The sequence below is a fragment of the Rhinichthys klamathensis genome, unplaced genomic scaffold (assembly GCF_029890125.1).
Source record: "Rhinichthys klamathensis goyatoka isolate OS25496 unplaced genomic scaffold, OSU_Roscu_1.1 h1tg000040l_1, whole genome shotgun sequence".
NCBI classification, from domain to species: Eukaryota; Metazoa; Chordata; class Actinopteri; order Cypriniformes; family Leuciscidae; genus Rhinichthys; species Rhinichthys klamathensis.
In genome coordinates, this window is record NW_026606587.1 from 11256652 (window position 1) to 11281474 (window position 24823).

The following is a 24823-nucleotide window of genomic DNA, read 5'->3' on the forward strand; positions in this document are numbered from 1 at the left end:
TTATAACATGATGACTGGAAGTGATCAGCGTGACTGATATTCAAAATGGTAAGCAAGCGCTTCTTTGTTTATGGTTTTTATATCTGCAGATCTAGTTTCAGTTTCCCTTTTTGAATGATGAAAATAGACTATTGATACCTGCTGATTTAGACAGATACTTACTTACATGCAGGGGCAGAACACATGCGCTAGTTAACAGTCGCCTTTAGTCCTTTTAGTGTGTTCAAGCGCAGTTTTTTGCAGAGACGCAGCTGACGAGAGGCGACGCTAGTTCTTTGACGTCGGCTTGGCGTGTCCCGGGCTTAAGGTGGTTTAGCTGGTCTCCCAGCCCAGTTAAGCTGGTGTTCAAATGATTTAGTTTAGCTCCAGTGTCCAAAACCCATCTAAAACCAGCAAACTAGACCGGATTAAACTGTTTTCCCTTGTTTTATCATGGCATTTGTAAGGTGTTGTTAATGAGGTTTGCATAGTAGGCTACATTGTTTATTTCAAGCTTACTTTTTGTGAATGCACCTAACAAACATTTTACTTTCCCTTCTGTATTTCCTGTTTTTCTCCACAGTTGTAGGCTTTTATATTCACTTTCGGCAGCATTGCTGACTTCAATTATGACGTGCTTGGGGAAGTCTCTTGGCAAGTAATGTAAACAACAGTGGTTTCATTCCAAGTAGAGGCAAACTGTCAACTGGAGATTTACAGACAGAATCGATCACCGTTAAGAAAGATACTTAACCCTAGGTTCCTCAAGAGACACGGCCCACTTCATCTGGATGAAAAGCATCTGTTAAGTGACTGAGTGTGTGCTAATTTAGTGGCTGGTGGCCTCTAGTAACAGTGGCGGAGCCAGGGGGTGGCCAGGGGTGGCCATGGCCACCCTTGGCTTGAGCTTGGCCACCCCTTTGGCCACCCCTCTCACAACTTCTGTTTCTATCTCGCTCTATTTTTTCTTTTTCTTTTTTTCTTTCTTACAAGAATTGCGTTTTTAAAACACAGAACCGTCTCTTTAAGACCACAAAAAACGTGAGACTTTTCAGACGCGCACCCCAACTTCACCTCAGCGCCAGGCGCAAGTCAAACGAGTGCGGAAATGTACAGGTGCCGAATAAGCTTCAGCAGTGATCGGAGCATAGTAAATACAGATTCGAACATTCGATGTTCCTCAACTGGTGGGTTGCATAACCGTTTTGAGTGAGTCGCATATGTGCAGTCAAAGAAACAACAACGTAATTCTCTTTTTTTTCTGATGCTACTTTTATTTTGAACGATCTGTGTGAAAGCGTGTGACACTTCTGTCAGATGCGGAGAAAAACGCGTTGTCCTGAATCAGTAGGACTGCGGCAAGATGAGATGTTGTAAGGTCAACAAATGTCAGTAAAACTAACTTTCCGGTCCTGTCAGCCGTTGTACTGTACTTGCACATCACGCGCAAATGTGGCGTGCTGTAGTTTTCTGTCGTCAATTAACTCATGAAATAATCAAAAAGGCGATAAAATCTGTGTCAAAACTGCATGCATGCATGTATTTGTTATATATGCATCACATATGTCTCGACTAAAATATTCTGCCATGTGAGATCACAATTAAAGGCACAAACTGATAGGCTATGTAATTTTTTAAATAAATGTGAGCACTGTGCATTTGTACTAGAAGATATAGGCGGTAATTTTACATTAATTTGTAAAGGACAAACAAAAATGGATAATTTTTAAATTCATAAAATAACAAATTTTACATTCTGGCATTTATGTGCTGTTGACTTCCGCCTTGTTCACATTCTTGCACATAGGGATTCAAAAGAGATGTTTACCCCCCTTTTTAATTTAGGTATATTATTTATTTTGACAACTAATAGCCTATAGAAAGTTGAAGTTCATTGATTATATAAAATTCAATGAAGGTTAAATAATCTTTGAACTACAGTAGGCTATCTGCATGTCTCATCCATGAAGGTGCAACAATGTTAGGGGTTTTGAGAACCAGAACCAAGCTAACTGAGCAAGTTGAACTTTAGCTATAGTGCGTGTCCCCTTTATTAATATGCCTGGAGGTGGTAAGTAATAATAATAATAAAAAAGATCAAATTCACTCAGTATTCCATGATTCCTAATTCACTACTATCTCAATTACAATTCAGTACAAATTAACTGTATTCAGTTGTGTAGGAAGGCACTAAAACAGTCCAATACATTATTTAAACAAATTTTTATGTTAAAATAATTAAGATTTATGTGCCACCCCAGACTGTTTGCTGGCCCTTGCCTGGCCACCCCTATGAAAAAATCCTGGCTCCGCCACTGTCTAGTAAGTAATAAAACTGTTGTTTACCTCCATTCTTTTAATGCCGCCAACTCCTCTTCCTCCATAGTAGGACGCGTCGACTGTGGGCCACTTCTTCTTCGGCGTTCCATCCTCTTCATCATCCTTGCACAGCAAACAACGAGACAATAAACAAAAATAGAGCTCAATGGTTCTCAGCCAGCAGGCTGCAAAGCTATTCTAGTTTAGGACAACAGGTAACAGGAATTGTTTTTTGGTGCACATTACTAAGGTAGCCAAATTAAGAAGATGCCAAAATCCTCATCCCTCAACCCAGACCATATTAAGTAGGGGTTACAGGTTTCATACTAAATCTGGTTCTCGGGTGTCTCTACGTTGAGAACTAATATACATATCTTGTTGAATGAAACAAGAACACTATTGTGAAGATTTTTTTTTTTTTGTTCCACAAACATATTTTTGTGGCCTAAATGGCACAGCATTTTCCTAAATGAGATGTGACTCACTCTTTTAAAACATGACTTTTTCATTTATTGCCTCTCAGAAAGGCACGAGCAATGCCTTACGCCCTCCCTAGCTCTTCCTGATCCAGTAAAATAAGTCCAACTTGGCTCACTCAAGTTATGACTTTATTTTTCCAGCTCTGAAGAAATTTAACCCTGTTTAACAATCAGTCCTCGGGATTTGAACAGCCATCTTTTATCAATGACTCTATACTTAATCAAAGAAGGTTTACAGCCGTCCCCTCCCTTCATATTTCAGACCACCCTCTTGATTCCCCATAACATTTATATCCTGAAAGTTTAGTGTAATTTAAAGAAACCTTTGGGGAAAATTCCCCAACCCACAACCATTCCACATATGACATTCCTATGGTCTTACAAAAGTGACATCACTAATGAAAGATTTAAAAAGCTATCATATTACAGTTCTTTAATAAGGCCAGACTGAACTAATTCATTTTAGCACAGCAGAGCATGGTTAAACAACAGTCTACAAAGATCTAGATAGTTTTATTGAGTCGAAAGTCTCTCCCAAAGTTCCTGTTGAATAGCTGGATCATTCTGGCCTTCAGAAAGAGTTTGTCAAAATAACATTGTTACACAATTGCATCAAAATTAGACTCTTTTTATGGTCTTAATTAATGCACAATTTTCATGTGTGGATTTGTACTTTGAGACCCCTAGGGATTAATCCTATAATCCAAGAAAAATAAAGAGTTAAATAAGACAATCACCATAAACTCTACAGTTTAGGGTGATACAACACCCCTCCGTGGTCTGAGTTTATTTAAACGACAATGACCAGCATGCTATACGTTACCCCACTTATTACACAGCTACTTACCGGGATATTTGTCATCTTACTTCCAGATAACCTACAGACACATTTTCTCAGTAATAATGTATTAATAGTAATTTGCAATCCAAGGTACTTGTCTTTCTCTGTTTTAAGTTCTCTCTTTTCCAGCTCTTTGTGTCTCTATGACAGAAATACCAATTACGAGATTCCAACTTGTAAAAAGCATTCATGTCCTCACAAAACTTGTAATTACATGGCATGAACACTGCAACGTATTGGGAACTTGTTGGTCAGAGCAAAATTTTTATTTTTTTATGCTGACCATATATAGTATATTAAAATAAATAAAAATTCTATTTAGAGTTTCTATTCTAAGTTCCATTTTTTTCTTAGAATTAAATAAACAAAAATACTTGACTGCTCAGTTCTATAATTGATCAATCAGAATCAAGTATTCCAGAATGCCATAATAAAGTGCTGATATTGCAACACATTAGCTGATATTTCATTTTGTTTCACACCACTTGTCTGTGCTCATTGCGTTCCAGACCAGAGTGTGTGCATGAGCGTTGGCATGATTATGCTTTGAGCAGAAAGGGGAAATCTCCACTGATTTTCTGTTCCAGACCAGTTTTCATTCTGTGTGCTGCTTCGTGGAAGGCAAACCTTGATGCTTTCTTCTGGCATTATTTTTTTGTTGGCGGGGAAGAAATAAATGACCTAACTAGCCAGTTTAGAATAAGATGCTGCTTAATTACATTATGACAATTGTGTGGCAATTACCATAAAACCAAAAAAAGTTCTTACCGAACTATCTTCCACTATTGGTGGTGGAGGTTCATGGATAATCTGCAGAGAGAGAGAGAGAGAGCGAGAGGAGAGAGGATGGAAAGATAAACAATCTCACATGAGCCCACTCATGCTGGCATGTCAGACCACATGCTTTCCAAAGTAAAAAACAAAAACAAAAAAAACCTTTTTCTTCCACTGACAAGTCAAAGGACCCAAGTAATGTTTTCAATGTGCGCCAGAAAATCAGGTTACACAAAAACACATGGCTAAGGAATTGCACCCCTCCCCTCCTCGTTTTCAGTGTGTTTACAAGCAAGTTTAAATGACCTAAAAATCTGGAGCCCATATCTAAATGCTTAAAGGCAGAGCTCAACAAGCTTTTCCAGGTACGTGTCTTTCAGAGTAATACAACTGATTATTTACTTGTCCGGAAATCACCCAACAACATCTTAACAATGCAGTACAAAAATAAAATAAAAAGGTTATGTTTTCCAGCCCAAATTAATGTTCCTCTGGGTACGGATCACTGATCATTATAATTAATAATAATAGTTTTATAATATAATTATAATAATTTTGTTATTATTAGTCTTATTATTATTACATTGATTATAATCATATAATTCAACAATGTACTGTTATATGATTTAGCAAGAAATAAGATTCTACCCTCCTTAGACATCAAGAAATTCTGAAAAAAAAAAAGTTTGTAAATTCTGAAAATCAAATAGCTCGTTGCATTATGACATTTCTTGATATCTTTTTGCAAAACTTTGTGTAGTATGAGGTTAGCAGACTAACCAGTTAGTGTATTCTAAGTGTATTCTCAGCTAATTGGAAAACTGAAAACACACAAAAAAGATCTACCATGCAGCTTTGGTTATATGCTGTGACCTGCAATATATCATTTAAAAGACATGAATTGAAGTTTAAGGCAGCATCAGTTAAAAAAAATATTGTGGAATTCCAAGTCAGGCACCAAGTAAGTAACCAAAAGAAGATCTTTGAAAAACTAATATTAATAGTGCAAAAGAGTGTAAAACACATCAAGTATTTATCCACATGCAAAAGAGCACATGTTGTTATTGTTTTGAAAACTCATCTGGAAATTTTCAGGAAATTCTGGGAATCATGTGAAAAACATTTCAAGGATAGAGACATTAAAAATTCCAGAGTGTAGTAATAAATCCAGCTCTTTTGCTTTTTCTTTGGACTGAAGGGGACATTATTTGATTAATTTGAGTGTTTGTATAAACATTTCTGTGGTCTCTTTCTGTGATTTAGTGTTGTCAGGGATCAGGATGATCGTATTTATGAGTGAGAGCATAGGGACAACACCACACTGCAAAAAAAATATTTTCTATTTTGTTTTACATTACCAATATCTAACAATTCTTAAATCAAAATAAAACTATTTAAGACATTGTTATTTTCTGAAAAAAATTATCAAATTTAAATGTTTATGATTAAACAAGAAAAAATATCTGCCGTGGTTTAAGAAAAATAACTCCCTTTGAGTTTAAGTTTATTTTTCTCACCCCACTAAGTGTAAGGGATTTTCTGGTTTTAGGTGGGTTTGTCACGTGTTTTAGTTCTGTGTCCTAGTTTTCGATTAGTTTACATAGTTTTTCATTGTTTGACTTATTTGCGCACCTGTTATTCATTCCACTGATTAGTTTTTCTGGTTATTTAAGCCGTGTGTTTCTTTCAGTTCTTGGTCAGTTCTCGTCGCTTTTTACATGGTTGTTCTGTTCGTGTTTCTAGTCTGGAGTTCTTTGATAATAAAACTAAAACTGCTGCTATTAGATCCGTTCATTCATATTTATTTTGCAACCATAGTAGACAGAAGGACAGACCATCTAGCGACAATTTGTTTCCTCCTCTCCCTGGGGGACAACACCCTCGAGAGACAGAGACAGGCCTTCCTGGATTTATGCCACCTTGTCCACTATGACGACGACAGCCTGTATTTGTTTTTCCTCGAGGAAGCTTTGTAATGTGGGTCCCTCTTTACCATCGGCGAGATGGAGGAGGATCGCCACACTACAGCCCACGCTGTGCACTTTGTGCCACCTGCCACCACATTATCCGTCACTGAGGAAATACTGGTGGAGTATGAGGGGAGGGAGTGGAGCCCCATCCCATTAGCTAAGGCGAGTGTGTTTGAGGATATGGAGGATAATAGCACCGAGCCTGTTTCGTCACCCAGTACCGAGTTATTGATGCTGGTGTTCCTGCCCTGCCTCCCACTCCAACCTCATCTGCCTGTTCCAAGTCGGCCAAGAGAGGTGTTCCTGAAATGTCTGCCTGTTCCTCGTCCACCAAGAGGGTCGTTCCTGAGATTTCTGTCTGTCCCGTATCAGTCAGGAAAACTGTTTGTGAAACCCCTGCCTGCACTGCCCAATCCTTCAGCCCTGCCTGCACTGCCTCTCATCAGCCCTTCGTCTGCTCCTATGTTACCAGCTCGGTGCTTCGTGGATCCGCCATGGGCTGATAGTTTGCCAGCTCAGCCTTGGACTGTCGACCTGTTTATTCCGCCTAGAACCTCCGTGCCTGTCACTCCACCTCGGGCCATTGACCTGTTGGCTCCATTGTGGCTCAACGCTCCCTCAGCTCCACCAGGGACCGTCGTCCCTACGGCTCCACCGGGCTTCCTCGTCCCTACGGCCTCACCTTGGTCAGTCGTCGCTCTGCCTTCACTGGACTTCCGGGCCTTCAGCTGCGATTTGTCCCTCCACCCTTTTGGCTCCATCTTCCCTCCGGCACCACCTCAGCCCTTGGGCGCACCGGCTCCGTCTCAGTCCTCCGGCACCCTGGCTCCGCCTTGGTCTCCAGGACCTTCAGTGTTGCCTGGACTCTTTGGTTCTGCCTGAGTCTCCATCATCATTGGCTTCATCTTGGTTGGTAGTCCACCTGGTTCCGTCTGCCAAGTCTCCACCACGACTCCTCACTCGACTCTGCCTTGGGCTTTAGTCCTGGGGTACCTGCAAGGGATTCCACCCCATTTTCTCCAACCCTCATCTCTGCCCTGGTTCCTTCCGTTGTTTAGTCCACCATGGCCCCTGTGCTTGTCCCTGCGCCCACCTCCTAAGCCCCCTCTTTCCCTCCTCTGTTGGACTCCTCTGGTTATTGTTCATAAAGTTGTAATTACCAGTGAGAAATGTTTTTTTTAAGCCCCCAGTTTCCGAGTTAGGGTATAGGGTGTCAATTAAAGAATTAATGGTAGAAGGAAACTGTTATTGAAAATGTTGTCATGAATGTTGATGTACCATTTAGTTTTATACACATATATTCTGCTGATGAAGATCAGCAATAAAGCTTATTTTAATACAGCTCATTTAGCTACAGTAGTTTAAGACAAGCTTGTGCAACAAATCTACCCACAATTGTTGTTGGCTGAGATGGATTGAATACAGATAAAGTAAAATGTAACCAAATGCACAACAATTACTCTTTATTTTGTAGTGCTACAAAGTTTCTTGTCTTTGTTGAGATATTAAAAAAAGAAACAATTTTCCAACACATTCATTTTTATTACATGCAAATTTACATTATGTTGTAAATAAAATTTCTGAATTTGAAGGTTGAAACTGCCCAGAAAGACTTGAACACAGCATTGAAATATACAGTGTGTTTCATATACTGGCTATCCTACAGTGAAAACAGCTTTATTTATTAAAGAGGAAGCATTCCAGTTTTGTTTTGTCGCATTGCAAATATGGCTCTGTACCTCCAGTAAAATGCTAGCATTAGGCTACTTGGCAATCAATAGATCTTAATGAAATTGAGAATGGGCACTATTCCTCCTTGTTATTTTAGAGGTCAAATCACAATTGTATTTCCCATGGTAACACAGGATAACATTTCCCAAACAGAGCCGTGCCCCCTTGAAGTTCCCCGGAGAGATTTCAAGTGGCAGACAGACAAGTCTTTTTCCGTATTTTTGGTCAAGACTTGTAATAATATTCATTTCATAATGCATTTTGCCGAGCAGGATTGAACTTGACTAACACACATGGTTTTTAAAATCTAAAAGAACTTGTGTTAATAAATAAAGCCAAGCTATTTAAACGTAGCAATAAGCTAATGCTAATTTGGTCCATGATAGCCAACAGTTGGTCTCTATGGAAACTAATTGTGGCTGAGCAGGATTTTAGTTGGTTTAGCTGGTTCAACCTTCCATGAACTTCACTCCAGGGCTCCACACTCCTCTAACATGGCAATGACTAATTTCTTCTCTTTTCCTGTTGTGACTTTCCAGACAAATTCCAGACTTGTCTAGTTCTTCTGATATTCCTCAGTTGGACCTCACTGACAGTCTAAATTATTATATGTCCCCCAGAAATCAAGAAAAAGGCCAGGCTAGGGTTTTAAGCAGTGGAAGCACAATGTCCTGTAGAAAATGTTTAATCTCTGTAAGATCTATAGGTCAAATTGTACCCTGCGGAAAACCTGCCTAGACCCTTTCAGGCAGGTGTGTTGATATTCTGCAGGATAGCATCAGACACCCCTGTCTGATGCTATCCTGCAGAATATCAACACACCTGCCTGAAAGGTTCTAAGCCAACACCTTGTTCTGGTTCAAGTGTGTTTAATTAGGGTTGGAGCTAAACTCTGCAGAAAGGTGGCCTTCAAGGAGCAGGATTTGGCATCTCGGGCCAAGACCATCTTGGGTTCTGCTGTTGATTATCTTAAATTACTAGTCAAAACCATCCTATTGACCAGTATGAGGTATATTTTAGGCGCTTTCATGCTGCTTTTGACTCGACTGGTTTTAGTCACCATCATGGCTACATTGGTCAAGCTAGTTTACCTGCAACAATGACCTTCTAACCAGCTTGTGCTAGTGTAAAAAAAGGCCAACTAGTATACAGGTAAGCTTTTTAGCACCTTTGATGGTGTGTCTGCCTTTGACCAGATACAATGGCGCTGTGACACGGATGGGAGTGAAGTTTCAGAGGGTGACACTGGGTCTATGCTGGAGGCAACAAAGCAACCATTGCAAATGAATTTGTCCTACGGGTCATAAGTATTGCAAATGCTTTGAGTTTGTCAGAAATAGAATGGGGCATCAATTTATTGTTGGGGATTTGTCGTGTTGCATTGCGATCTGCCCAGTGTTGACAGCATCACTTACTATAATGGGTTCTATTATTATTATTTTTTTATGTTGCGCAGCTCACGTCTGTTGTAAACACAGTGTAACGAAGGCCAGCTGGTAAGAGCAGTGCAGGTAAATGTTAAGAGGCACGCTAGCAACTCACGCTAGAGGCTGCAGTTACACTAGTAGAAGAGCAGCATTACCCAGTAGTTGAGACCAGCTACTTTGAGTCAGAGTTAAAACCAAGACCAGAAGAGCATCAAGTCCGAGTCCACATGCTCCCGAGTCCATGACAAGATCAAGATATATATAGTATACCTTCTTATCCACTATGACCTATATCTTGATATAGTATATATCAAGATATATATAGCCAACTTACCTCTATTCCACAACAGTTTTCTAGCATCCCTCCACCACCTCACAAATTTGCATACTTTTAACTATTTCCGATTATATGTAGGGGTGAACTTGTGATTCAAGTTAGGTTAAGCAAGAATAACGCCAGCAGTGGCTGGCACATGGACTTGGGTGCATGTGGACTCTGTCTTGACTCAAACTTGACAGTCTTCTGATCTCGGTCTGGTCACAATGAGAAAAAAAAAATCGAACAGTACAAGTCAACCTCACTAATCAACAATAATTTTTGGATATTGTTTTTGGATGTCTAGTCACATTATCAACCATTTTGACCCACCCCTAATTCACACTATTCTTTTTTTTTTTCTCTTATCATCTCTACATTTTTATATTGAAACTTTCTTTGTTGTAAAAAAGGTTCCACATCTGCACCTCTGCAGGAAACGTGATGAGGAAAGTCACAATTGACATTTGACCTTGAGAGTTCAAAGGTGACATTATATCCAAGAGTTGTCGGGCGAATCTGTTCATAAATCCCAGGTGGCCTTGACCCTGTGTGGGTCTAATATACTCAGTTGGGGCTTAACAAGTCATTACAGAACAAATAGGGCATGAAAACTAACTTAACACAACCTGCACATAGTGTCTGGAAACACAGTGTACTGGAATTAAGGTTAGCAACAGAAAGGCTCATTACATGGTCAACAAACCTGAAGGGTCATGGCAAGAACCAAAGGTAAATCTTCTCAAATTGTTATTGATTCATTCTCAGTTACCTCATAACATAAGAACCATGGCTGTGCACTTATTTGGAAAATAATGAGATTTTACATTTTTTTTATAGTTTTCCAACCAATAAATAGGCCCACACATTCTTTTTTCACAGATTGTGGGGGGAAATCTGATCGAATCTATGAAATGGTAGTATTAAAGTACTAAACTCTTAGTCCTGTTCTAAGAATAGCAATTCCAATATGCTACTTTTCATAGTTTTTCTATGTAAATTTGCTAGATGGATGAGTACACTCACATATTGCATCTTTTGCACCGTCTCTTGAGCATGACACAGCATCCTAAAAAAACACGACGTTCAAGTTAAAAGAACTTCGATTTAAAAAAAAACTTCTCTAAACCTTGCAATTTTTTCCCCAGCATTTCATATTAAATGCAAAAATGCATTTTATGTGAACGGTCCCCTAATGCTAGCTGATTATTGTTTATTATTAACAAATTACTCAAATTATTTAGTAACTGAGCAAACAAAGGGAGAGGAATGTGAATAAAACTGATGGGAAAAACAAGTTGATGAATAGCTTATTGTGGCCACACTTATTATTACTGATTGAAGACTGTGTTTGTTGGTTAACTTAGGAGTAAAAGTCATTCTGCTTTTAGTGTCACTTGTGGTCATTTCACCAGGAAACTGCAGTGATTATTATCCGTAGTAACCTTTCTAAGATTTAGCAGAAATGTGTGTAGTCCAGGGGTGCATTTCCTATACAACAACTGAATAACTACCATAGTATTATACATCATTGGAGAGCTAGCTAGTCGCAATTGTTTCCCGAAACCTTAGAAACTTTGTCAAAAATCTGTTGGTTCAACAATATAGAACTGCCGTTAATGACGCCAGGCAGGTTTTAGAGTAATAATTCTGCTAGTTAATCATTTCGAGATTATTATTGAGATTATCCTTGTAAATAACGAACATGGCATCTGAGGAATACTTCGCAAATTTTTGTTCTCCATTGTTTTTTTATTTCCAGATGTTTGATTCCATAGTGGGTTCTCCGAGCACATGCACATTCATCTATTCATTGAGTTTTCTGTGTAATTCTGCAGATGCAGATTTGGGTGTAAGTCCTAATATGTAGCAGCACTTCTGAGTAAACTAGCACAGAGGTTGAGCTGTTTCACGCAGAGGACTCACCACAGTGCAGCAGAGAGGCCAGAACCACCACAGGAGAGCCAGAATCAGCAGTAGCATCACTATCAGTAGCGCTATGGCCAGGATCGTACCATCAGACTGCAGGGAGGAGCAGATGAACACCACTCTGACTGGGACCGTTTTTTGTTATCACATCAGTTCCAAATGACATGCAGAAAAACATTTGGAAAATGCAATGGAACAAAACAATGAAGTCAGTCCTTCAACCTCCAGTTCAAACAATGGCTCCATATAAGGGTGCTAGCTGTGAAAATAACAGATGATGCATGTCGACAGAGATGGTTAATAAACGAGGGGGTTGAACCAAGTTACAAGTGATCTCACTGGGAGATCTCATAACCCATTGACTCTCTGGCTGGCGGGAAGCATATTGTGCTCTTCTAAAGAGCTTTGACTGGCATCACTTTACAGGCATCAGACATTCCAGAAATCCTTTTAATGAATAGGTTTTTTTCCCTTTCTTTGCAAAAGTTCCCAGCCTGCAGACTGTAGTTGGACCCTGTTATTTTCCTTTAACAATTTTTTTTACTGATTAATTTTCAAAAGCTAAAATGCATGACTGTTAGCTAGAGAATCCATTGTGATTACCAGTGGTGCGGAGTAACTAAGACTTCTTCCAACGTGTATCAGTACAGTTTCATTAGCATCACTGGAAACAAAATAAAAAACAGTGACAAAATAATGTCACATTGTCATTTAATGTAAAATACACTTTCCTAAACTGTTTTGTATAATCTGAAAGTTATATTTTAAAATATATTGTCCCTTTAAAACAGCTTTGATGTAGATAGCTAATTTTAGAGATACAATACCGATTTGGGGTCAGATTTTTTTTTGTTTTTAACAAAGTGCTACTTTTATACAACAAGGGCGCATTAAATTATCAAAATTGACAGTGAAGACATTTAAAATGTTACATAATATTTCTATTTCAAATAAACGCTGTTCTCCAAACTTTCCTTCATCAAAGAACACTGAAAAAACAGTAATACTTTATTTTACAGTGTCCTTGTTACACGTTACATGTAGTTACTGTATTAATAACTATAAATGATGCATACTTAAATGTAACTAACCCTAAACCAACCTCTTTTCCTAACCATATAGTTTTCCCAACCATTTCTATCAAATAATACTAATCAGAAATGTTTTCTAAAGCAGCAAATCAGCATATTAGAATGATTTCTGAAGAATCATGTGACCCTGAAGACTGGAGTAATGATGCTGAAAATTAGCTTCGCATCAAATAAATAAATAAATAATATTTTAAAATATATTAAAATAGAAAATAGTCATTTTAAAAGTTATTCATATTTCACAATATAACTGTTTACTTTAATTTATTTGAAATAAATCCAGCCTTGTTGACCATAAGACTCTTGTTTCAAAAAAATAAATAAAGATCTTACTGGCTACAAACCTTTCAACAGTAGTGCAGCTGTCCCAACATTGGTTGTCAAAAACAAAAACACAAAACATAAATAAAGAAAGATAATTTAGAATAATACTTACACAGCTTACAGTGGTGATAGTAACAGAACTAGAGATAAAACTCAGGCCTTCGTTCATGCTAACATAAAGGGAGGCTGCCCTGCAATTCACATGGAAATAATTTCTTAAGTCTTTTGAAAACAGTATATTACGTTCCGTCATGAGTGAAGCCAAAGTTAAAATTCTGCAACTAGAAAGAATGCAAAAAGGTGTATCTGGGACACTTACGTTCCCTCCTCTCGAAGAACAGGAGCTGGGCACAGTAGATACGTGTCCTCCACTATCAATGGCTTCACCACTAATAAAAAAGACAAATTTAGAGTAGCGTCAGTTCTGGCAGGTCACGTTAGTCAAGCTCGCATCAGCTGACTCTCAGCTGATACACGTCTACCTGGTCACCGTGATTTTGCCAAGTAAGACATGGTCCTGGACAACATAATTGATCCTGGATCAACATTCCTGTCCCAAAATGTAGCCCTTACCCAATCCCTAGCCCTAAATCTAACCCTACTCATAACTTTTCCCTAAAATCAGAGGGTAATGATAGGTGAATAACACTGATGTTTAAGTACTTCACCCTGGTTCTAAGCCTAAACTTGACATAAACTGTAAACTTGTCCCTCAAATCTGATTTGGTTGATTGGAAAGTTGATCCAGGATCAACAAAGATGTTGATCCAGGAACATGTGGTACTTGGTGAAATGACGTTCACCCACTGTATACGTATAAGCTCCTTCAGTATTATCAGCAGCTATCGCATTTCTCAGGAGCTAATACCCTCCTCCATCCCCAGCTCCTCCTGTCGTCAGTCAGTTTGGCATTCTGATTCCCCTTGAATCTAGCCTGGTTAAAACCAGACCATTCTCAGTTGTAACTGAGTTATGGTCTGGCAAAGCGTCATAGACAACTCATTTCCAGAGGGGCATCACCAAAGGACGTCGCGGATAGACCTAAACCCAATCAGAGCGATGAAGGAGATGACGTATGCAGAGCGGTGGAGAAACATCTCCGAGTGTTGTTCTTTGCTCGGTTTTTAACAAAAAGGTAACGTTCAAATCGCTTAAAACAGACGCGATAGCTGATTCGATCCATCTTTGTAATGTAGGCTACAAAATCTGCTTCAAAATCCCAGCGCTGTCGTCATCGTGTAAAGCCCGCCCCAACGTTTCTGATTGGTGCCTCGATTTCGACGGATTGGAAATGGGCTTGAATGAGCAAATCATTAACTTGCAGAGCAAATCTAAATTTGCCGGTAGTTGTCTGGGTTTTCCCAGGCTACCTAGAATCAGAATAAATTCTCGAATCATGTTGTACTTTAAAATCTTGAATTATGGATATCTGCAATACATTCATGTTGGTTCTGTTCTGTTTTATTGCTGCTCTCCCTGCTCTTATCCATGCTATGGCTGCATGAATTCGCAGGGAGTTCTCGCCCAGAACAGAACCATACCGCCAATCCAAACTGTATGCTATTTGTCAACCGTATTTGACGATAGTGGCCCTGACAGAAATGCAGACTAACATTTCAAACGGCAAATCTGGAAAACACTGCATTAAAAGTCATCATATTTATTTTGTTTGATTGCTTGTTGTGTAAGAGGTTAGATGATGACAGACTGCATTTAACTTTTACTTGTTTTATTTTTACTACCCACTACATTTTTATAAGCTTGGATTTGAATGTTAACCTTTAAATGTAACGTGCACTGCTTCTAGTAGTGGCTAATGCTCAGGGCTAAACTAGAAGCTTCCCATGAGCTTTCAGCATTGGGCTCTTAAGCAAGGCATTTAGCAAGGCCACGGATTGCAAAACAGGAGAAATGGGATCAGAGCTCCGGAGCCTCTGACTGTCAAAGGCCTGAGGACTGAGAAGCCAGAGGAGGCCAAAAACAATGAATGATTGAAGATGTCAAGGTACATTCTTGTAATTGCAACTTTGTGATTTTGTATATTGCCATTGCACCACTGCAAGAAATCAAATGGACAGGAGGTCGATTGTTGCTTTAGCACCTGACACAGCCAAAGCAAGAGACAAATATGACACTACTGCTTTTCCCTTTATCCTGTAGGAAGTTGTTTGTTGGTGTAGGCGGTTGACTCAAATCCCAAAGAATTCGAATTCTGGCAGAGGATCCTGTTGTCATTGTGCTTTAATGGGCTGTTTACCCATAGCATATGAGGGAAAGTCATGTTTTACTACTAAGTAAAGACATGTGCACATGGTTTCGACTTGCGTGATAAATCAATAAGAATTACTGTTGGTACCAAATTGCATCTGAGCCTTTAGAGAGGGAAATAGCTTGCACTGGGCTCAAGCCTAAGGGGTGAATTCAACAGCTCATGTGCTTATTATGCAAACATCTAATTGCTTGAGAATTTCCTTGAGGTTAAAGAAAGGAAATGCAAGTAAAGGACAGCTACACTAGACACCCGCAAACCGCCCACAGTCCATTCACTGGCCGTCAGTTTCATGCTACACACAAGCAAAAACCTTTGAAGAAGAAGCCGTTTCTGGATTGGCAAAGTAAGTGGTATCCATCCTAATTGCTCACATACATTTTCATTCATTTCTTGTGCATCTGTTCACTTTTTTCCACACTGTGATTTCAGCTAATTAAGATTTATTCACTGCTAAATGGCACATAAAAAATAATTGATGGACCCTTTTCACATTTTAGAGTTCTCAGAAGTTCTCAGAAAACAGTTTTGCATTTCTATGACTTTACAAATAAGGAAAAAATATTAGAGATTGATTACATTGGTCAGAAGAGAGAAAGATGTCAAATTTGCCGTGACTCTCTTAGCTGTTTTCCTATGGGCAATATTAGCCCAATCAGCATGCACAGATGCACATTAGTAGGCTACACTATGACACTGTATACATTCAAAGCGCCTATATCATACTATTTAATACTACAATTTTATGCATTAATACTAATCTTCTATTCTAATTAGGAGACATATTATGCAAATTGGGCAACTTCAAGAGCTACGACTGAAAGTCAGAAGCTAAACACGCTGGAACCACACGGGGTTCTTTTCCGACAGCCTGCAATCAGCCTTGGGCTCAAAGTAAGTAGAACAGGTTGTGTATGATGCACATTATTATTCATTGACAGGATATTCTCTCTAGTGTTTACAGTGGTCAAGAGTAAATAAACAGCAGGCCTCCGCAAAGTCAGAGTAAATTTGCTGCAGGTCTGAAAATGTGCCTTTAGGATGGGAAAGTGGGGCCGGTTTGCTGAAGGGTGGACAGAAAAATGTTTTTTCTTGCTGTTTTTTTTTTTTTTTCAAATTACTTTCATCACACAGCTACACTCATCAACCGGATGTTCTGGTCTTTGTCGGACACAAACAATTAGCATGCTGCTAGTTTGAAAAGTCCAGCTTTAATCAAAGCAAAGACAAGCAAGATGTGAAGCACCAAAGCTGGTACCTATTACTGATACTGTAAAATAGGATTGCAGGCAGATGACTGGGCTTTGATCTCATATCCAGTGCCAATTTTAATGAAATTACGATTGTTTGGATCAAATAAGACACTCCCTGAAGGCTTAATACCATTACACAATCGCAGCATTTGAAATGTCAACACTGAATCACTTGCACTTCAATAGTTTAACTTCAAAAGGAAAGTTGCCAGGCAATTAACAGCAGATTTTGTTAAATATACAATGCTTTCACATCTTTTGCATAACTGCCTTAGTAATTGATTTGTGCCATCATTGATGGGACAAATGTGAACCTTAGCAGAAAACATCTCTTTATTTTTGTAAAGGCAAAGCTTATTGTAAAGGTTCTCAAGTGGTCTGTTCAGGTCTGTTCTGAGAGTGTAAAATATGTTGCCACCAACACAATCTCACGGCAATTTGAAACTATTTTACACTTTGCCGATTTGGTGGCTAATTCGTATGATCACATTCATAATTTTTTTTACAATCCGCTTAAACCCCAGTGACGGTAATGTTCAGGGGTGGGGCTAGGGGAGGTTGCTTTTTATAAAAATCATATGATACAAATCGTACAAATTCGTGCGAAATAGCTTGAAGCAAAAATCAATTGAGATTCACTGCCATAGAGTAGTTCTGCATACTAGTTTAACTCTTTCCCCGCCGGAATTTTTATACGGTAGGGGGCGCTATTAGGCATCTTCTATCATATCCCTATTTTAACGATCTAAGCGCATGGTCTAAAGCGCAGGGCGCAAATGCACTTGGGTGTGTCTGAATCCACTTTTGCTAGTTTAACGAAGGGAAAAATGGTCGGCGTGCAGCGCATGGTCTAAAAGGGTTATCCCTATTCTCTTAATGAGTAATGGGTGTTTTAGGCGTAACGTGAAATAAACCAATCAGAGTCTCATCTCCCATTCCCTTTAAAAGCCAGTTGCACCCGCGCAATGGTGGATTCGCTATTTACATGACGGAATTTGCAAGCGGAAAGACTGAATTTAAAGCTCAAGCAGACCATCTGGGACAAGCCGGATTCCACCATATCTTTGTGTACACAATATTAATCTTTTACAGTACATTGTAATCCTTTTATTTTTTATATTTGGCATGTTTGTGTGTTGCTGCCTCCCTGTGTGTGTAATAAGCAGAGTGTACGCACATTGTATTATTAAACGCGCTCTTTAAATATTTAAAATATTGCGCCATTGACTTTAGACCAGGTTTCAGTTGCCTCAAAATAGCAACGCGCCAACAATGTGCCCGAACACACCTCGTTTTTTGACCAGTGCCCATGGCGCACAAATGGGCGCAAATGCATTTGCCATTTAAACAACGTGGCGCATGACATGAAAATGAAAACTGCGATAAATTTTTTCAAAAATGCTGGAACGAATAGAGTTAATTTCATCGTGCCATTGGCTCATCTGCCAGGCTCTGCAACACTATAGTGTACAAGAAAGGATGCATATCCTGTTTGAAGACGAGACCTACAGTAAAAACTGCAAGGGGTTGAGCTGACATTTGCCTGACGGGCTTTGCAAACTCTGTTAGCCTCTTGTGTGGCAGTGTATCTTTCTTATATCTCCTTCATTTGGCAGGAATCCATCCTGTAAAACTCCTAATGTAGCCTTTAAAAACAGCTATTAGCAAAAAAACAAACAAATGAGACTGGTATTTGTCTTGGCTTGGTCGGTCGTTCCAGGGTTTCTATGAAAACGAGTCTGCCGGGACATTCGGTGGAAAAATGATAGCTAATCAGAAGGGTTTATAGATTCTGACTCAAATCATTCCAACCATATGATAATGACGCAAGGAAGTCACGGAAATGTCTTATATAAGACTGCTGTAATCCCACATAACATTTCACCCCCTTTTTAGTAGACTTTTTCGAGCCAGTGATGTGTTCCGCATACATGATCTTTGTAATACAAGACGTATGTAAGCAACCAATTCAGCCTTGTGGGCTTAAAGGGATAGTTCATCCAAAAATGAAAAATCACGTCGTTTCATACCTGTATGACTTTCTGTTTTCTGTGGAAAACTATTTTTTTTTTCCATTTCAAAGTTCAAAGCTACCAAAGTGAGGAACAGACTGAAACTTAAATCCCTATTAGTCTTCACCAACAACTCAAATATTGCACAAGTTACAAGACCATAGAAAACCAATAACGTTTACATAAAAGTCTACATTTTATTTAAAGCTTCAGAAGGTCTGTTTCAGGTCTGTTCACCGCACAAAGCTACTGCATGCCTGCAGAATTTTGTACACTATATGGTGCACTATGGTTTAGTAGATCGACAGTCCATGGTCACTATGAACTGTAAATGAAGACGACGATTCCAAAAAAAATTAAAATTGCGTTCCATGGAAAAAATAACAGCATACAGGTTTAAAACGATGTGAGGGTGATTAAATAATTGCTAGAATTTGATTTGTACTTACTTCTGGTAAGGGTGTCATTTATTCGGAAGCTGCAAAGAACCTTCTCCACATTTCTAGCATGAAGAAATCCATTTCCTCTAACAACAACTTGGAATGCCTCTTTAAAACAGGAAGTTAACATATAACAATGTTAAATCATGTGGCAAATTTTGAAAAGCACTTATCAGAGCCATCAATACAATTTTTATTTTAAGATTCATTTTCTAAAGGACAAAGAAATGTTATGGTGCAAAGCATAATATATGATAACATCATCAATATTTTGCTTTAAGGTGTGGTGACATTAGCAAAATTTCACAAGCAAAAAAGGTCTGTTGCAAAATCTGCATGGGGAAATTATTTGTTCTTACTACTAAATATTATTACATGTTGTTTTTAATTGAATTTAAGTGCCTTTTCAGCCTCCTTATTAGCATATTTAAGTAATGGTTTACAATTTATTTCGATAGTCCACTTTAGACATTATACTTTATTTTGATGTTCCCCAACAGACATTCTACTGATGATAAGTAACTTTTCAACTACATGTCAACTAACTCTCATTTAGAGTATTAGGGTAGTAAAGTGTACGTTTACACGAGAGATATGTACTAAAAATCGAAGTTTTTCCTTTGCAATTTACGCATACAGACGACATTGTTGTTAAAACGATGCCCATTCACAGGGTTCCGGGAAAACCACTTAAAACGCTGTATTCTGCTGCCAGGCCAGTAGTTGGCGTTGTCACCTTGTACAAAAACACTATAAACTGAACATGCAATATGGCTTTCACCAATTGAACTGTTGTGTAAATAAAAAGGGGATCCGTTTTTAGTTGAAAATGGTGTTATGTAAGTACTTGCGAAGTCAGTAGAATGTCTGTTGGGGAGCAGCAAAGTAAAGTTTTAGCAGATATTAAGCAGACAGTCTACTAATACTCTAAAGAGAGTTAGTTGACATAGTAGACAAGTTACTTATAGTAAGTAGAATGTTGGACTATCAAAAGTATTACCAAGTAATGTATAATATAAATCCACTTTGTTAAAGGTGTGTAAATCAGTAAGGTGTGTCATTTTTTTTTTAGATGTTAAAATATTTTTCAAACACAAACAAACCTCACTTCCAGGCTTTTGATCAAACTAAATCAAACCTACTAGTCTGGAGGATTGTTCGCTACTGTTGCAAAAACCTTGAAGCTGTGGCTTAAGGTTGCTTTCCTCGGACACACAGGAGGAAAGCAACCTTCATCCCGAGGGCTGTCCAGCTTATGAACATTAATAGGAACAAATTATTTCTATGTGCATTTTTTTTCTTTTTTTCGCATTCTGATTAATTTTTTATTTATGTATAATGATATGTGGTATGTAGTGTGTGGTTGTGCAGTGTGCCTGTGCAAGCTACTGTAATGTGCCCTTCAAATTTCCCCCTGGGGACAAATAAAGTGCTTTGAATTGAATTGAATTATATTAAACAGAATTGTACTCACCTCCAGCACAGATACTGGAAGGTTCTGCAGCGAGAATCTCTATGCATGATTTCTTCAAGATCTGGTGGGTACAAAGATATTTAGCAGGTAAAGAACTAGGTTAGCTTACCTACTAAAACTAACTCAATTCCATTCCCTTAAATTCATAAAACAAACAGTTAGTAGAGAAGACCTTCCGCTTTTTTTTCAGAATACGTTTATTTTATCTTGAAGGATCCACCAATCAAATGAAGCAACACCTCTCCAGCGAGTGCCTCAACGGGACAATCCTCATGTGGTATTTGTGTTTTGAAATGTACATCTGCTTTCTCCGTCTCTTTCCTCTCGTCCTGGAAATAGCCTTCATCAGCCATACCAGCACCTATGTGTGGCGAGATTGTTTTGATCTACATGACTGCCGCCTTCCTCTGTCATCTATGAAGTGTGCCTTCAGATCCCAAGGTCCCTGCTGATTTACGACACTCTTCTCCTGAGCTTCAGCCAAGAGCTTTCAGCGTGCAGCTAATTGAGAGCAGATGGAGGCCAGCTGGACTGACCCCAGTCTCAGCTCATGAAACAGACAACCTCTGCATGGGCGAGACGAGTCTTTACCCAAATATCTCCTCTTTTCTTCTACCTTCAGAGCTTAAGAAATATAAATCATTAGCTTTCATTGCAAAAAGAAAGGACACTGTGAAGAGGCTTTGATCGTGTTTGGGCAGACTCCAGCGGACCGTGGGATCAAAGAGGTCCAGGCAGGGCATGGCAGGTCTTTGTTAGAATTCGGATACTGTAGACAATCCGTCATCTTCAGTTGGGACTCAATGATTATTCTGGTTTGTTATTCTTTGTTTTTTCTTTAATTCTTCTATTGTTTTTTCATCATTAGGCTGTTTCTTATGGTAATTTGTATCCAAGGGGTCAAGGATTGGCTTGTTGGCATGGCCCTGTTAGACCCTGCTGGTAAATGCATCTTTCTCCAGTGATGGCCATGAAAGGTAGGGTAGGTCATTTTTTCGAACATCCCTTCAGAGAGTCTACAAAGCCACGCGTCCTTCAAAACACATGAACGCGTACAGCAAGGAGCAAACAAAAGAGTCACGAGAGACGCGTTCTGACTGAATGCAGTGTAGGGGTGACCCCGAATAGTCGAAGATTCGATGCTTCGATAGGAGGAGCCTGATTCGACAACCAATCTCATGGTCGAATCTTCGCAGATGTGTTATTAAACGAGGATTATGTCATTTTGGCTATATGAGTGTGCTCAATGTCTGATTTCACATAGAACTACTGGTTTTCTGTCAATACGTTAATATACAGCCTATTATGATAATGCTGTCAATAAAAATGTGCAAAGAAAGAAGCTTTTAATAAATATTTTTTAACGTGCGTGCAGCGTGAATAAATCCAAACACCCCGTGACAGATTTAAGTTTCACTTTCGATCCGTGACCGACAGAGGAGCGTCTTGTCGGCAGGGATTTAAATCTTTAAAAATGTCTGGGATAAGAAAATCTAAAGATGCACACCATCAGAAAGGATTTTCTCCAAGGCTGGATTTAGCATCAGGAAAACCATGATCGCAATTCTGCCGGCCAACGTTAACAGGTTGGTTTTCCTCGGGACGTTCTAAAACGCTTAACGTGAAAAAAGCTTTTAAAACGCTTAAATGGCACTTTTACGTGCTTATGTACACAGTAGGCTACACACCTTAAGAAACCATTCTATGTGCAGATAAGCAGATGAACCCAGAATATGAACGCAACGTGTTTCTCCTATAGAAAGTCACGTAAAGCTTTTTCTTTAACGGGTTTCTATGGGAGGAAAATGCTTAACGTAGCCTATAATAAAACGCGTTGCGTTCATATTCTGGGCTCATCTGCTTTTCTGTAGTAGGCTATATAGTATGCTTTATTAATAAGGTGTGTACAGAATTTGATCTTTTATTATAACAGTTTTAGGACAAAGCCATTAAGCGTTTTAGAATGTATTTTATCCGCGCACACAATTTGAAAAGACTCAAACGGACACAGGCCGAGTGAAAGACTGGATTTTGTTTTTTCGATCAGGTATGGGTACAAGTGATTTCAAAACATTTCAGCCGGTTCTAATTTGATTTTTGGATACTGTGAACACGTTTAGCTAAAAAGACTGCCGCTCCAGTTTAGCGTTTATTGTTGTTTCTGCAGTTAAAAAGACAAAGTTGACAATCCTGGCCATACTTTCGTTATTTTAATAATTTCTTTATTTTATTTTATTAATTGATCACTCAGGGTGATCTAATTTAACTATTTGTGACTTGTGTTTTGAATATTTGTTCCCCTGCACTTTAGGCATTTTGCACACATTTGTTCTGCTTCTTGTGACTTGATTCTGACTTATTTCGTTTTGTATTTTTATTTATTATAAATGTAGGCCTATATTGTGTTCTTAATTGTTGATTATTTTTCAGTGCATCGATGTTGCGCTGTAGGCCTACTTAGAGCATGCTCGTAGGCCTACAGGCAATTCAGCCGATTTAATTTGATTTGCATGTGAAATGCAAATCCTATCTGCAGTGTGGCCTTTCTTCAGTTATTTATGTTATTTCTTAGTTTTATTGATCCAAAATGTTTTTATACATTTTCTTCTATATCTTTGTGTGATGTTCTGTACATCGCGGCTTTAAAATGTTAAAGCCCCGCCCCCTCCCCAACACCACACACCACACACATGATTCGACTATTAGTCGACTATAGGCAGGACTTGACGAATCTGATTCGACTATGAAAATCCTTAGTCGGGGACACCCCTAATGCAGTGATTGGACAAACATTTTATGGTCCTGCGCCTTTAACAGACGATATATTATACATATAAATACATTTAGACCGCTTAATTTAGTGATTGCTATCAGGATGTGAAGAGACTTTCAACCAGCATAACAAAAAAGGTTTCTGAAATTTCAGAAACATTTCAGAAATTTATTTTGTTATGTATATTTAAAAAAAAAAAAATTTAATATATTTTTAATCACATACTACATACTAAATATATTTGAAATCACATACTACCAAAGCTTTTGGCAGATATTTATGAAAATAGTCTAATTAGTATTGATTGAGTTCGGCAAAAAGTAATTCATAGAAAGTGCATTAATGAAAAAAAATCACCTCATTAAAATTTTAAACTTACATTTAATTGCTTAACTAAAATTACTATAAATAATACATGAAATTAGATATATTAATAAAATACTAAAATATTTAAGTGGTTACCAAAATTACAAACTTCAGTGATGAGTCATTTTTGAACCACTTTGAATTATATTAATGCTGGATTTTTTTTAAAGCTGAAATTCTGACAAATAATAAAATCAAGTTAATCACAAAAATCAAGTTTGTGTGTTCAAAATGTACAAAATGTATATAATAAGCTAGTACATCATGAATCTAAACTAAACTGTGTTTTTGTCTTATTCCTGAATCACTATGGTACACCTATAATAAGTGTTTATATTCTGACTATTTTAGACTGGTACGGGTCATACCACTGTGGAGAATCCCAGTACCTGCGTGACTCGCCATAGACATAAACACAGAGAAGGAGCTCCGGCTACAATGTTCTTCCACAAGACAAATGCAGTTTATGAACTGCTAGAGCACCAAAAGTTACGGACTGCAGCTTTAAATGGATGGAAACAAATATGTTATTATAAAATGCTATATTTTATCATAATAATATTTTTTATTTTATATAATCATAAAAAATACAGTGTGACTTTTCTCACATTACTTAAATATTTCATAAAGAATACAATTTACTGTATTAAACCATATACATAAAAACTTACCGAATCAATGACACCTTGTAGAGCTTCAAAGCCGTCATTTACTGGGAAGACATGATCTTTGCTGTCAGCAATCTTGGCCAGCTATGAAAAGTGTAAAAATAAATTACAAAAAAAATATATACAGCATTTACTTAAACAAGTGCAAATTCATAAACGCCCAAGCATCATTTACAGAAACCTTGTAACACTTAAATGGCATAAGTGGCAAGATCTATTTTTGTGCACAGCACACACACACACACACACCTGAGTCTCATTGAAATCTTTCACCCCTACGCAGTACACAGAGGCACCCAGGCTGCGAGAGCGATTGGCCTAAGGGAAACACAAGAGCAGAAACACTTCAGACAGCTGTAATCTATTAGACATAAACTGCCTTATCCAG

General features: G+C 38.4%; 1 protein-coding gene across 1 annotated transcript in view; it reads right to left on the reverse strand.

Annotated features, from left to right (window-relative positions):
- antxr1a (ANTXR cell adhesion molecule 1a) overlaps positions 1-24823 on the reverse strand; it is a 70107-nt gene that overhangs the window by 23932 nt on the left and 21352 nt on the right. The window contains exons 7-15 of the mRNA XM_056246858.1: positions 24685-24753; positions 24439-24519; positions 20629-20689; positions 19164-19262; positions 13500-13569; positions 13293-13371; positions 11763-11858; positions 4387-4428; positions 2326-2421 (exon numbers count right to left, since the gene is read on the reverse strand). Of these exons, the coding sequence (XP_056102833.1) occupies positions 2326-2421; positions 4387-4428; positions 11763-11858; positions 13293-13371; positions 13500-13569; positions 19164-19262; positions 20629-20689; positions 24439-24519; positions 24685-24753 (693 nt within the window). The remainder of the gene's footprint in view (positions 1-2325; positions 2422-4386; positions 4429-11762; positions 11859-13292; positions 13372-13499; positions 13570-19163; positions 19263-20628; positions 20690-24438; positions 24520-24684; positions 24754-24823) is intronic.